Source organism: Macrotis lagotis, chromosome 4, assembly GCF_037893015.1.
Source record: "Macrotis lagotis isolate mMagLag1 chromosome 4, bilby.v1.9.chrom.fasta, whole genome shotgun sequence".
Lineage (NCBI taxonomy): Eukaryota > Metazoa > Chordata > Mammalia > Peramelemorphia > Peramelidae > Macrotis > Macrotis lagotis.
In genome coordinates, this window is record NC_133661.1 from 226,142,747 (window position 1) to 226,155,145 (window position 12,399).

General features: G+C 34.1%; 1 protein-coding gene and 1 pseudogene across 3 annotated transcripts in view; one reads left to right on the plus strand and one right to left on the minus strand.

Annotated features, from left to right (window-relative positions):
- Window positions 1-12,399, plus strand: part of RPS6KA5 (ribosomal protein S6 kinase A5) — a 238,733-nt gene that overhangs the window by 120,981 nt on the left and 105,353 nt on the right. For all 3 annotated transcript variants that reach the window (XM_074235503.1, XM_074235501.1, XM_074235504.1), the window contains exon 4: window positions 12,282-12,397. In XM_074235503.1, coding sequence (XP_074091604.1) covers window positions 12,282-12,397 — 116 coding nt within the window. The remainder of the gene's footprint in view (window positions 1-12,281; window positions 12,398-12,399) is intronic.
- LOC141522242 (glomulin pseudogene) lies at window positions 2,063-3,912 on the minus strand (annotated as a pseudogene).

Sequence of the window (12,399 nt, forward strand, 5' to 3'; positions counted from 1 at the left end):
AGCCGTGGGTCCCAGTGCCCTGGAGCTGCCTCCGGGAGGCTGAAGTTCTTTCGCTCTGGCGGGCCACCCCTCTGGCAGGCTGCCTCTCCGGTCCTGGGAGCAGAGCCTTTCTGCTCTTTTCCAGGTTACCTTGAGTAGGAGAACTGCCTCACTGGGTCCCTTTGTGGGTTCTGTCTCTTGAAAGTTTAGTTAAGAGTCCTTAGCTTATGAGTTTTATGAGAGAGCGCCTAAGACCGCAACCAGAATTTATTAAGAATTTTTTCTACCCTACAGCAGCATCAGTGAAAGGAGAGAGAAAATATAGTACATGGTAGTGGAGAAATACGAAAGGAGGGAGTTGCGATCAGCAATGGCAACGGTGGAAAAATATGGAATTAACTTTTGTCATGGACTTATCATAAAGAATATAATCAGGGGCAGCTAGGTGGCGTAGTGGATAAAGCACTGGCCTTGGAGTCAGGAGTACCTGGGTTCAAATCCCATCTCAGACACTTAATAATTACCTAGCTGTGTGGCCTTGGGCAAGCCACTTAACCCCATTTGCCTTGCAAAAACCTAAAAAAAAAAAAAGAATATGATCCACAGAGTTGTTGGTGTTGGAACAAAGACTGAAGCACATTTTTTATTATTATTATTTTGGGGGGAGTTGCAGGGCAAATGGGACTGGGTGGCCCACCTGGGGCCACATAGCAGGGTGAACATTGGGTGTCTGAGGCCAGATTAGGACCCGGGTGGTCCTGGCTCAAGGGCCAATGCACTGTCAGCCACCCCTACTATTATTACTATTTTATTTTATTTTGGGGGTTTTTTTGTTTGTTTTTTGGTTTTTGCAGGGCATTGGGGTTGGGGTGGCTTGCATGTCACACGGCTGGATGATTGTTGGGTTTATGGGGCCGGAGGTGGGCTTGGGTGCTCCAGGCTCCAGGGCTGATGCTCCATCCATTGCACCACCTGGCCATGCCTACAATTATTATTAGTTTTTTTTATTTTAATTTTTTTTCTCTCCCCTTTACTTTATCGCTCAAGGGAGTCTATATTTTGGGGGGGTATTTTGTTTACTCTTAAACAAGAATATTTTATTAATGTATAAAAAACATTTGTACAAAATGAGAATAAATAAGCATTAAATTAAAAAAAAATTCTGAGGGGCAGCTAGGTGGCAATGGATAGAGCACTGACCCAGGAGCATGGAGGACCTGAGTTTAAATTCAGTCTCAGACACTCAATAATTACCTAGGTGTGTGACCTTCAGCAAGTCACTTAACCCCATTGCCTTGTAAAAATAAAAACTAAAAAAATTTGGGGTATAGAACACATAGATCAGCATTGAGATTAATGAGTCACAGAAACACATATCAAAATTTCTGTGCTGCAGTTAAAGCAGTCCTCAGAGAGAAGGTCATAACCCTGCATTAAAGCATACATTAAAAGAAAATAGAAAAAGAAAGGATTAATGAACTAAATATGTATTTAAAAATTAGAAGGCTAACAAATGAATCTAAAATAAACACTAGAATTATTAAAAATTAGAAGGGAAATAGATAAATTAGGGAAAGCCATTTATGATAGATACTAATAAATGAACGTTTTAATTAAATTGATAAACCCTTGGCTATAACAGCAAATGGGCAAGTTAAAAATCACAATAATATCAATAAAAGTAATAATCTGATTTATTATGCAGTAATATACTAACAATTGAGAACACAAAAGAAGTAGAGGAAAACTTCCAAAATATAAATTACCTAGACTATCAGAAGATCTGATAGAGATCTTAAATAGTCCAATCTCAGAAAAGGAAATAGATCTCCTGGTAAAGGAACTAGTGAAGTGAGGAGGGGGTGGGGGACCAAAACAAAACCCTAGTCCTAAAGAATTCATAAAATTCTGTCGAATTTTTTTAAAGGAGAATAGCAGCATTTATTTTCTAGCAGCAAGTGACTTGTGACTGAAATAAACTTCTTTAAAAAAAAAGACATTAAAGTAAAAGGGTCTCCACATCGAACAAACAAAACAGTTTTCACTGTTTCTAAGCAGGTCCAGCCCTTCAGACGGGACCGCTTCATTTCCGCTGAGCCATTTCTTCAGGTGTAGATTTTGTTTTCAGTTCAATGAGTTCCTCTACTCGGGCCAGAACACTTTCTATTAAATCAAATGTGAAAAGAGCTGAATGGAGAACCTGAGAGAACAGGAGTCATGTTAGGAACATTAGGAATATTATCTCCACCAACTGTTACTGAGCAAAGGTTTTTAATTGTGAGATTCTCGTCTGGTTTCTTTTTTGTTTTTAATTTCTGCTTCATAATGTGCCTTTGACATATTAAGTCCTGTGTGGAGTGGTTTTAAGAAATTTGTTTCAGTCGTCTTAAGTTCTGTCCATAATCCAGTCAGATTGTCTCTTTCATTATCCTTGATAACCAAATACCTCAGTAAATTTAATGAAGCCATAATCCTATCTGAATTTTGGAGTAGGTCTGTTTCTGCTCCTTCAGGAAGCAGAAGCACCAAGTCCAGAAGTGAGATCAGCTGGGGTCCTGTAAACCACTTCCTGTCCTCAGTTCTCTTTAATGACGCATCAATCTAATTTTTTATATTCTGAATGACATAGCCTTCCACACCTGCGTGATTACTTGTCTTCAATAAACACCTGAATAATATATTTTTGCCTTGTGAATCCAGCTTATTTATATACAGCTGCAACACTTTTAAACCTTTTTTCCTCAAAATTTCAATGGGGCAGAAGGTCATTACTTTCACCAATTTCTGAGGCACAGTGAGGAAATTCCTGATCTCTAAGTAATGGTGGAGGAGGCTGTTGTCTTCCATTCGTAACAAGCTGTTCTCCAACAGATCCAATCCTTTTGAGGACACAGATTCTTCTGCTCTGTTCAAGAGGACTTCAATATGCTCCATATTGTATTGCAGAAGGTATAATGGGCTCAAGACCAGTGGAAACTGGTCAATACTGATACGCTGCACAAACACAAGGTAAGCCAGGGAAGCCATGGACTCTGCCAACTGGCTACCTTCCTCTTCCTCCAACTCAGGATTATTCCAGCATTTTTCCTTTCTTCCATGCTGAAAAATTACCTTTGGGAGAGAGTCTCCAATTGCTAGTATAAAGCCTATTATTTCAGTTGCAAAAGATTTTAAAGGATCTTCTTCGTTTTCTTCAAGCATCTCAATAAACTGTGCTGTCAGCAAGGAATATTTCAAACTTTTGAAACAAAATTTGAGTAGTTCTGCCTTCACTTCTTCCTTACTGTTTTCCAGGAGGTGACCTTTGTTTTTAACAAGTTCTGCCACAAAAGGCCTAGTAAATGTGACCAAGGCCTTGCAACACTGCCCAAGCCCATGCTGGTCCTTTTGCATTTGTTCTTTTGTGTAAGGAACGGGGAGGAGAGAGAGTTGGCTCCACAGAGTGGACAGAGTTAATCCAACTGAATAGGCCTTCTTGCTGTGAAGTTTCTGAATCACTGTCTGTAGTGGCTCAAGTAAGAGAAGATGGATTTCAGATATCTGACTTCCAGAGGCCTCCTCCATCAGTTCAAGCAAGCCCAAAAGCAGCTCCTTTGGACGACAGAGCTTTACAAGCAAATCAAGCATTTTCAAACATTTTTCTTTTTTTATCACCTTCTTCTTTATGACGTAAAAAGCATTTAACAACCAGGCCAACAAGATTCCAACACATGCTCCTGATGATAACCTTGTTCTTTTCATTTTCTAAAATGTCTAATACCTGAGCAATGTACCCTTCTTCTAAACACTTTTGGCCTGCTAACTGAAAAAGACCAAAATCTTCTTCTTTGAAGTCCTCCTCCTCTAGGATTTGACATCTCTTTATTATTGACTGAAGTTCTTCCACAGCCATTCCTGAGTTTTTAACTTTTCTTTCAGTGTTGGTATAGAGACCCACTGGGACCCAGCCGAGGCTCCGCCTTTCGAATTTTTTAAAGAACAATTAGTGCCCGTTCTTCACAAATTATTTTCAGAAGTTGAGAAAGTAGCCTACCACAATCCTTTTATGAGACAAATATGGTTTTAATGCCTAAATAGAGAAGGATAAAACAAGAAAGAAAACTGTAGGCCAATATTATTAATGGATATTGACTCAAAATTCTAAGCAAAATCTTTTCAAAAAGACTATTCAGCATTTTATCCAAGAATTCATACATTATGATCAAGATGGACTTAGAGTTGCAAGAGTATTGATTCAACATTAAAAAAAATCAACATAATTATTCATATTAAAAACCAAAACATCTAAAACCATGTGCCCATCTGAACTGAAGTAGAAAAATCTTTTGAAAATATACAACATTCTTTTATGCTGTGTGTTGACATGGAGGGATTTTTTAAAATATCATAAGCATCTAAAATCAGAGGAAATCCTCACTTGTAATAGAGTTATTCCAGAACATGAATATCCATCGTTTTTAGCTCTACTGGGCCATATCACCTAACAAAAACTGTTGTTAAGAATTGCATATAAGGGGTGGCTAGGTGGCGCAGTGGACAAAGCACCGGCCCTGGAGTCAGGAGTACCTGGGTTCAAATTAGGTCTCAGACACTTAATAATTACCTAGCTGTGTGGCCTTGAGCAAGCCACTTAACCCCATTTACCTTGCAAAAATCCTTAAAAAAAAAAGAGTTGCATATAAAATTTAATATTTATGGCTACATTATAATCAACATTGCCAATGCATATAATAATAAAATGTAATAATACTGCATGAGTGGACTTTGAGAGCCACAGGGCAAATCTGCTCTAGAACTTTTTCCAGTAAATACAGAATTGAAGCAGGAATACTCATGCTTCTGACTATATTTGATATAGTTCTGGAAATGCTAGCAACAGCATTAAGACAAGAGAATGAAATTAAAAGATTTAAAAAATTTATAAAAGGAAAAATTATCTTTATTTGCTAATAATATTATTGTTTATTTGAAAAATCCTAGGGAATTGACAAAGATAGTAATCAAAATAACTTCAACAAGGTTGTAGTACACAAAATAAATCTTCAAAAATCAACCATATTTCCCTATAAAAATATAAGAAGTAATAATCGAAAGAAAAATTCAATGCTAAATACCTACAAAATGAATAAAATTTCTGAGAATCAAACTATCAAAGCACACATTAAAACTATACAAATTTCAATAGATTTGACACAAAGAGTTCCTTAAAGAAATTACATAATTTAGAAATGGTCAGTGCTCATGGGCTAAGCCATGGTAGGGTAATAAAATAGACAATACTATCAAAATTAATTTATATTTTAATGCTATAACAATCAAATTACTGTGAAGATAATTTCTATAACTATAAAACATCTTCATTTGAAAAAACAAAACATCTAGGGAACTGATATAAAGAGGTAGCAACAAAGAGAGAATAACACTCAGATTTCAAACAATATTGGAAAGTAATAGGCATCCAAACCATCTAATATTAATCAACAATAGAAATCAGTGATAGAAACTAAAGAAAGGAGAATCAGAAACAATAGAATTCAACAACCCATTATTTGATAAAGTGGAAAGTATAGGTTATCTAGGGTAATAACTCTTTATTGACAGAAACTAATGGGAGGGGCAGCTAGGTGGCGCAGTGGATAAAGCACCGGCCCTGGAGTCAGGAGTACCTGGGTTCAAATCCGGTCTCAGACACTTAATAATTACCTAGCTGTGTGGCCTTGGGCAAGCCACTTAACCCCGTTTGCCTTGCAAAAAAAAAAAAAGCTAATGAGAAAACCTGAAAATAAACTTGCAGAAATTAAGCTTACACTGTAATTTTGTATCATATTTCCTAACACATTCTAAGTGAATAGGTGGTATTAATGTTAAAGATCATTGTTTCTCAAAAAATCGAAAAAAGATAATATGCCTCTCACAGGAATAAGTGCATAGTATACAATCCATCAAGGGATAGAGGCTGATATAAAAGATAAAATTAAATAATTTTGATTAGTTGAAACTGGAAAAAAAATTAAGCAAGAATTTTCAAAAAATTGTTTTTGTAAATGTAATGAGAATGCTACAGGGAATAATTTGAAAAAGAAATGAGAATTATGAAAGATAGTTTGAAAACAAGATTAGCAACTTGCTATAAAAAGTATTAAACCTTACTTAATAGATTTTTTGAAAATTAGAATGGACCAAATAGAAACCAAGATCAAAAGATTAACAAATAGAAGAAAATGTAAAATTTATTATAGCCAAGCTCACTAACTTAGAAAGCAGATCAAAGACAGATGATTGAAAAATAATTGGATTATCTAAAAGCTATGACCAGTAAAAGAGCCAAGATATTGTATTTCCAAAAAAATCTTAAAAGAAAATTGCCTAGATTAGAACATTAGAACACAAAGTGAAAGTAGAAATAATCAGCTGACCATCTCCTGAAACATACGGTTTCAGTAGAAAGACACATGGAGAGGGAAAATGAAGAAATTGACTAAATATTATTATGCTTTGGATGAATCTAAAAAAGTAGGCATTGGGGGCACCTAGGTGTTGCAGTAAGAGGGTAGCTAGGTGGCATAGAGTACTGGCCCTGGAGTCAGGAAAACCTGAGTTCAAATCCAACCTTAGACACTTAATAATTTGCCCAGCTATGTGATCCTTGGGCATGTCACTTTAAAATCCTATTGCCTTAAATAAATTAAAAAAAAACTTTTTTAAGAAAAAGTAGGTTATTATCCTCATGATTTTGAATATATCAATAAGTAAAATTTCTGTCAGGTATCCAGAAAACCCCAACATTTCTAAAATAATCATTATCTTTTACCCTAAACTCACCTCTTTTCTAGACTTCCTCTTTCCTTCATCATCTTTCCATTTACCTAGTTTTACCATCTCAGAGCCATCCTTAAATCTTCCCTTTTTCTCAGTGCCCATATCCAATTAGTTGCCAAGTGTTACCAAATTCTACATGATCAATAGTCCTGAACCAATTCTCTTCTTCTACTCAGACATCGACCCTTACCACTTTGCACCTAGGCTTGTTTTAATAGACTTATTTAACTTCCAAAATAATCTTCCTAAGAAACAAGTCTGAGAACCTATCAAGAGCTTTTTTTTCTCAGAAAGTTTTAGAAAGGTTGTCACTATTGATTTAGAATAGTTGTCAGTATTGATTAGAATTGCAAATTTGAGCAACTCTGTGGTTCCACCTCACACCTATCAGAGTGGCTGGTAGAGCAGAAAAGAAAATGATAAATGTTGGAGGGAATGTAGGAAAACTGGGACACTAAATGCATTGTTGGAGGAGTTGTGAACTGATCCAACCATTTTGGAGAACAATTTGAAACTATATCCAAAGGACTTATAAAACTGTGTTTACCTTTTAATCCAGCACTGCCTCTGCTCCTTCTATATCTCAAAGATAGTAAAAAAAAGGGGGGGGGGGAATAAGGATTATTTGTATAAAAATCTAACATCTCTTTTTTGTAGTGGCTCAGAATTGGACATTAAAGGAATGCCCATCAATTGGGGAGTAGCTAAACAATCTCTAGTATATGATTGTAATGGAATATTATTGTGCTGTAAGAAATGAAAAGCAGGATGATTTCAGAAAAACCTGGAAAACATAGACTTATATAAAGTAAAATGAAGAGACCCAGGAGAATGTTTAATACAGTGACAGTAATATTGTATGATGAACTGTGAAAGAATTAGCAATACTCAATAAAACCAATCCCAAAGGACTGATGGTAAACCAATGAAAGTACTGATATTGTTTGAATACAGACTGAAACATACTATTTTTCACTTTAATTATTTTCCTTTTATTTGAGTTTTCATACAATATGACTAATATGGAAAATTTTACATGATTGTAAAAGAAGAATTTGTATCTGATTCCTAACTGTCTCAGGGATGGGTGAGGAAAGGAAAGGAGGGATGCTAAAGAATTGTTTTAATTTTAATTAATTAGGGGAATATATATATGTGTGTGTGTGTATATATATATATATATATATATATATATATATATACGTATATATGTATATATATACGTATATATATATATATATAATCTGTGGGAATATTTATTTTTGAGTCTCATTTGTCCCTAGGTTAAAATCCAAACCACCTAACCTGACCTTAAACTTTACTTTGTGAACCTTTCACCTACTTTTCTAGACCGACTTTACATATATCATATATCCCCTTCATTTTCTAAATCTAGCTTCTTTGGTTGGATTATCTAGCTTCTTTGAATCTGACTCTCCTCTTTTTTTGGCTTATTGATAACTTAAATTTTCTTCAAGCTCAACTTAGCATCTACCTCTTAAGTGAAAGCCTTTTCTGATTCCCACAGTTATTAGTTTTCTTTTTCTTCTTACTATAATATATTATCTGTGTATGTGCTTTGTCCCATAATAGAATGTAATCTTGAAGATAAGGACTTTAATTTTTTTGTTCTTATATTCTGTACTGTGTAGCACAAGGTCTTGCACTTATAGCAGGCACTTAGTAAATATTAATTGAATTAATTTGAGAAACAGGGAAGCCCCATTATGCTTCAAGACAGCATATATAAATTAAACAATATAAATATTATAATTATTTGGACCAAGTGTCATTTTCTTTTTCTTGTTCAGTTGTATCCAACTCTTTGTGGACCCTTGCATGCCAGGCCCTTCTAGTCTCTGCTCTTGAAGTCTACAAAATCTTGTTCATTGTTTCCATGACACCATCTATCCATCTCATCCCCTGCCATCCCTTTCTCATTTTGTCTTCAGTCTTCCTCAACATCAGGGACTTTTCCAGTGAGTCCTGTCTTCTCATTATGTGGCCAAAGTATTTAAGCTTCAACTTTATTATCGTCTTTCCAAGGAATAGAATTAAATTCTTTAAGTATTGACTGATTTGATCTCCTTGCTGTCTAAAGTTAGGGACTTTTCAAAAGTCATCTCTAGCATTAATTTTGTTGCATTCAGCTTTGCTTATAGTCCAACTACCATAATCTTATATTACTACTGGAAAAAAGCATAGCTCTGACTATATACTTTTGTCAGAAGGGTGGTGTCTATGCTTTCTAACATGGTTTCCAGATTTGTCCTACTTTTCTTTCCAAGGAGCAAGTGCCTTTTAATTTCATAACTGCAGTTGCCATCTGCAGTCATCTTTGAGCATAAGGATATAAAATCCAACACTTTGTCTCTTTCTGTTTGCCAGAAAGTGATGAAACCAGTTGTCGTGATCTCAGTAGCATGGCTTATATGTACTTAAAATAAAAATTAATTGAATAGCAAAAAGACTTAGCAGAAAAATTAATGTAAATGACAAAAATACTTGACTAATCAAGTAAGGAAGAAGGAAATTATGGAACAGATTTGATAAATGTATGCCAGTTAAGGAATTGAAACATTAAATATTTTAGCATCATAAGTCAGAGATATAGAAATATTAAACATTCTTTTACAGACATAAATGGAAAATTGTAATGGAATAATTACGAACAAAACACATAGACCTTTATAAATGACAAAATGATGTTATCCCTCAAGTAATAAATTAGGTCAAAGAATAGATCAATGAAACAGAAAATTATAGGAAAAAGTTAACAGTGAAATAGCATACTTAAATTTTTGTTATTCATCTAATGCAATCCTTCAGGAAAATCAATATCTAAGAATGTTTAGAGAAAGAAAAGATTATTTAGCATGTGATTTAAAAATGATAAAGCCAACAAACAACTTTTGAGCATAAGTCTAAATTTTAAAAATCAGAAGAAAAAAATAAAATTGAAAACAAAATGGCATTTCTGATAAATGAAATAAAAGGTTGTTATTTTAAGATTATGAAATCAATAAAACTTTAGCTAATTTGTTTCCTCTGAAAAGACAGAGGGAAACCAAATTACCATGACTTAAAAATTAGAAGTTTGTATTTCTTAAAAATGGAGAGGAAATAAAGAAACTTTTTTGTAAACTGTTGTACCCAATTATATGACAACAGAACTGAAAAGTTAAATACAGTAGATGATTATCTTTAAAATAATAGATAATTTCTATTTGAAATCTAATAGCCAAGAATAAACTCCTGGCCAGATTGATTTCCTAGTATATTTGTTACTAGGAAAAAAATCCTGGTAAGCATTTAAGGCACAAAACATTCTATGCTTCATGATCTGTTCTGGAAGACATAGTTATGATCCCTCACTTTGTCATGGATGGTTGTCTGTTGAACAAGTTGTTCCGACTCTCTGGGCCTCTGGCTTTTTTTTTTTTAATCTGCAAAATTCTAGGAGCTTGTTGATCTTTAATGAATGAATGAAAATCATATTCTTTGTTCAGAATGTAGAAGCATATATAATATTAGATCATATTGGAAAAATACTTATAGGCGTTTCAGGTGAAAAGATTTGCAACTACTTATACATTGCTGACTATTTTCTAACTACAGTTTTTTAAAAGAAAATTTAAATTGTAATCAATATTCCAGCTATTATTTTAGTTGAAGTGATATTTTTATTAAAAAAAATTAATACATTGTAAGTTTGGAAATCTCTTTCCATCATTTTGGTTATCAGTTATTCAGAAGTATTGAGTTATTGGTATTTGTTGTTTGTTTTATTTTAAATAGTGAAAATAGACTTTATTTTATTTTTATTTTGGTTTTTTTTTCAAGGCAATAAGCCAAGGTCACACAAATAAATATTAAGTATCTGAGGCTGTATTTGAATTCAGGTCCTCCTAACTCCAGGGCCAGTGCTCTATCCACTGTGCCACCCAACTGCCCCCATTGAGTTGTTTTTAGGTGTATGGAGGGCTTTGGGAGCTTGGAGTTGGTCTGGACCTGTTCCTTTATATAGAAATATGTGTCAGAATATGTTTATAGAATTGCCCAGTATACTAAGAGGTTAGGTGCCTGACCAGGCAAGTATGTGGGATTGTTTGTTTCAGCAGCAGGGCTTGTACTTAGGTCTTCAAAAGATCTAAGCAGAGTCCTTTTTTCACTATGCCAGACTCACTATATCTGGTAGGAAGTTACAGGAAAGTAAATGTGTTTGACATAGTTTTCCTCATCTTTGAGAACAATAACCTAGTGTTTTATGTGTGTGGGAAGAGCTTTGGGTGGAGTAAGGAGAGACTTTCTTTTTTCATTACCTTTTTCACCTCATGATATGGCCCAAGAGTATAGATGAAATTTAATTCCAATTTCAGGTAAATTATTGTTCTATACAAATACAGGTACAGAGTAACTTTTCTAAATTAAACAATAGGTCCCCTGCTAGAGAAACAACTTTTTTTTGTTCATATAATATATACTTCATTTCTTCTATGACAAAATATAGGTGGGTGCTTACACATGCACTTATATAGGGTGTCCCTTAAGTAAAAAAAAAGCTTTCTTAAGTTAAAACTGCACTAATTGAAGTCACCTTGGAGACCTTGGAGTCACTATATGCATTCACATAGTCACATATGTTTATGTATTTCTATATAGAGTTGCATATGTATGTGTATTTTATATATATATATATATATATATATATATAGAGAGAGAGAGAGAGAGAGAGAGAGAGAGAGAGAGAGAGAGAACATTCAATCCAAGGATTAAAAAAATAGTAACTACTGTCACTTAAGAAACAATATCTATTTATTATAGTTGTAGTGATATTTTAATACTTTCCGTTAAGACTTGTTGCTTCTGCTGCAGTTGATACTACAAAGAACTTTATGATGTTGTGGGGATAATTTATAAATGTGAGTAACGTGAAATTTTTTGTATGTGGAATTTTTCATTTGTTTGTTTCCTGGATCTCATTGAAAGAACTCCCTCTATCACTGCAAGTTGGCACTTTCTTTCAAAGTTAGTCTTAGTTACCTACATCCTTAGTTAACTTAGTTACCTTGATTGATTTGCTCAGAGTTCACAGCCAGTATATATGACTTTCTGACTCTACTTACTACTTACAGCTTTCTATCTACTACACCGGACTGTCATTCGTAATTATATGTAGTGTTACTTACTAGTTCAAACTGAACTGTCAATTTTAAAAAAAGTTGGTCCGTACTCATTTGTCAAATAATAATTATTGGCATAGGGATAATTCTTATCAAAACTTCCTTTTTTAAGTTATTCAGATTTACTTTATGTACATGTGCTTACAGCATGATTGTTTCAAATGTAAAAGAAATTCATTGAAATGTAAAGTTGAATAAGTATAATCCCTGCACTGTCCATAATCAGGATTTACAAAAAAAAGGAATATTCCCTTTACATTTTGAGCATGAATTTTAAAAATACACATATTTTGTTTTTAGATTACATAAATGGTGGAGAACTTTTTACTCACCTCTCTCAAAGAGAACGCTTCACAGAAAATGAAGTGCAGATATACATTGGGGAAATTGTGCTTGCCCTTGAACACCTCCATAAGGT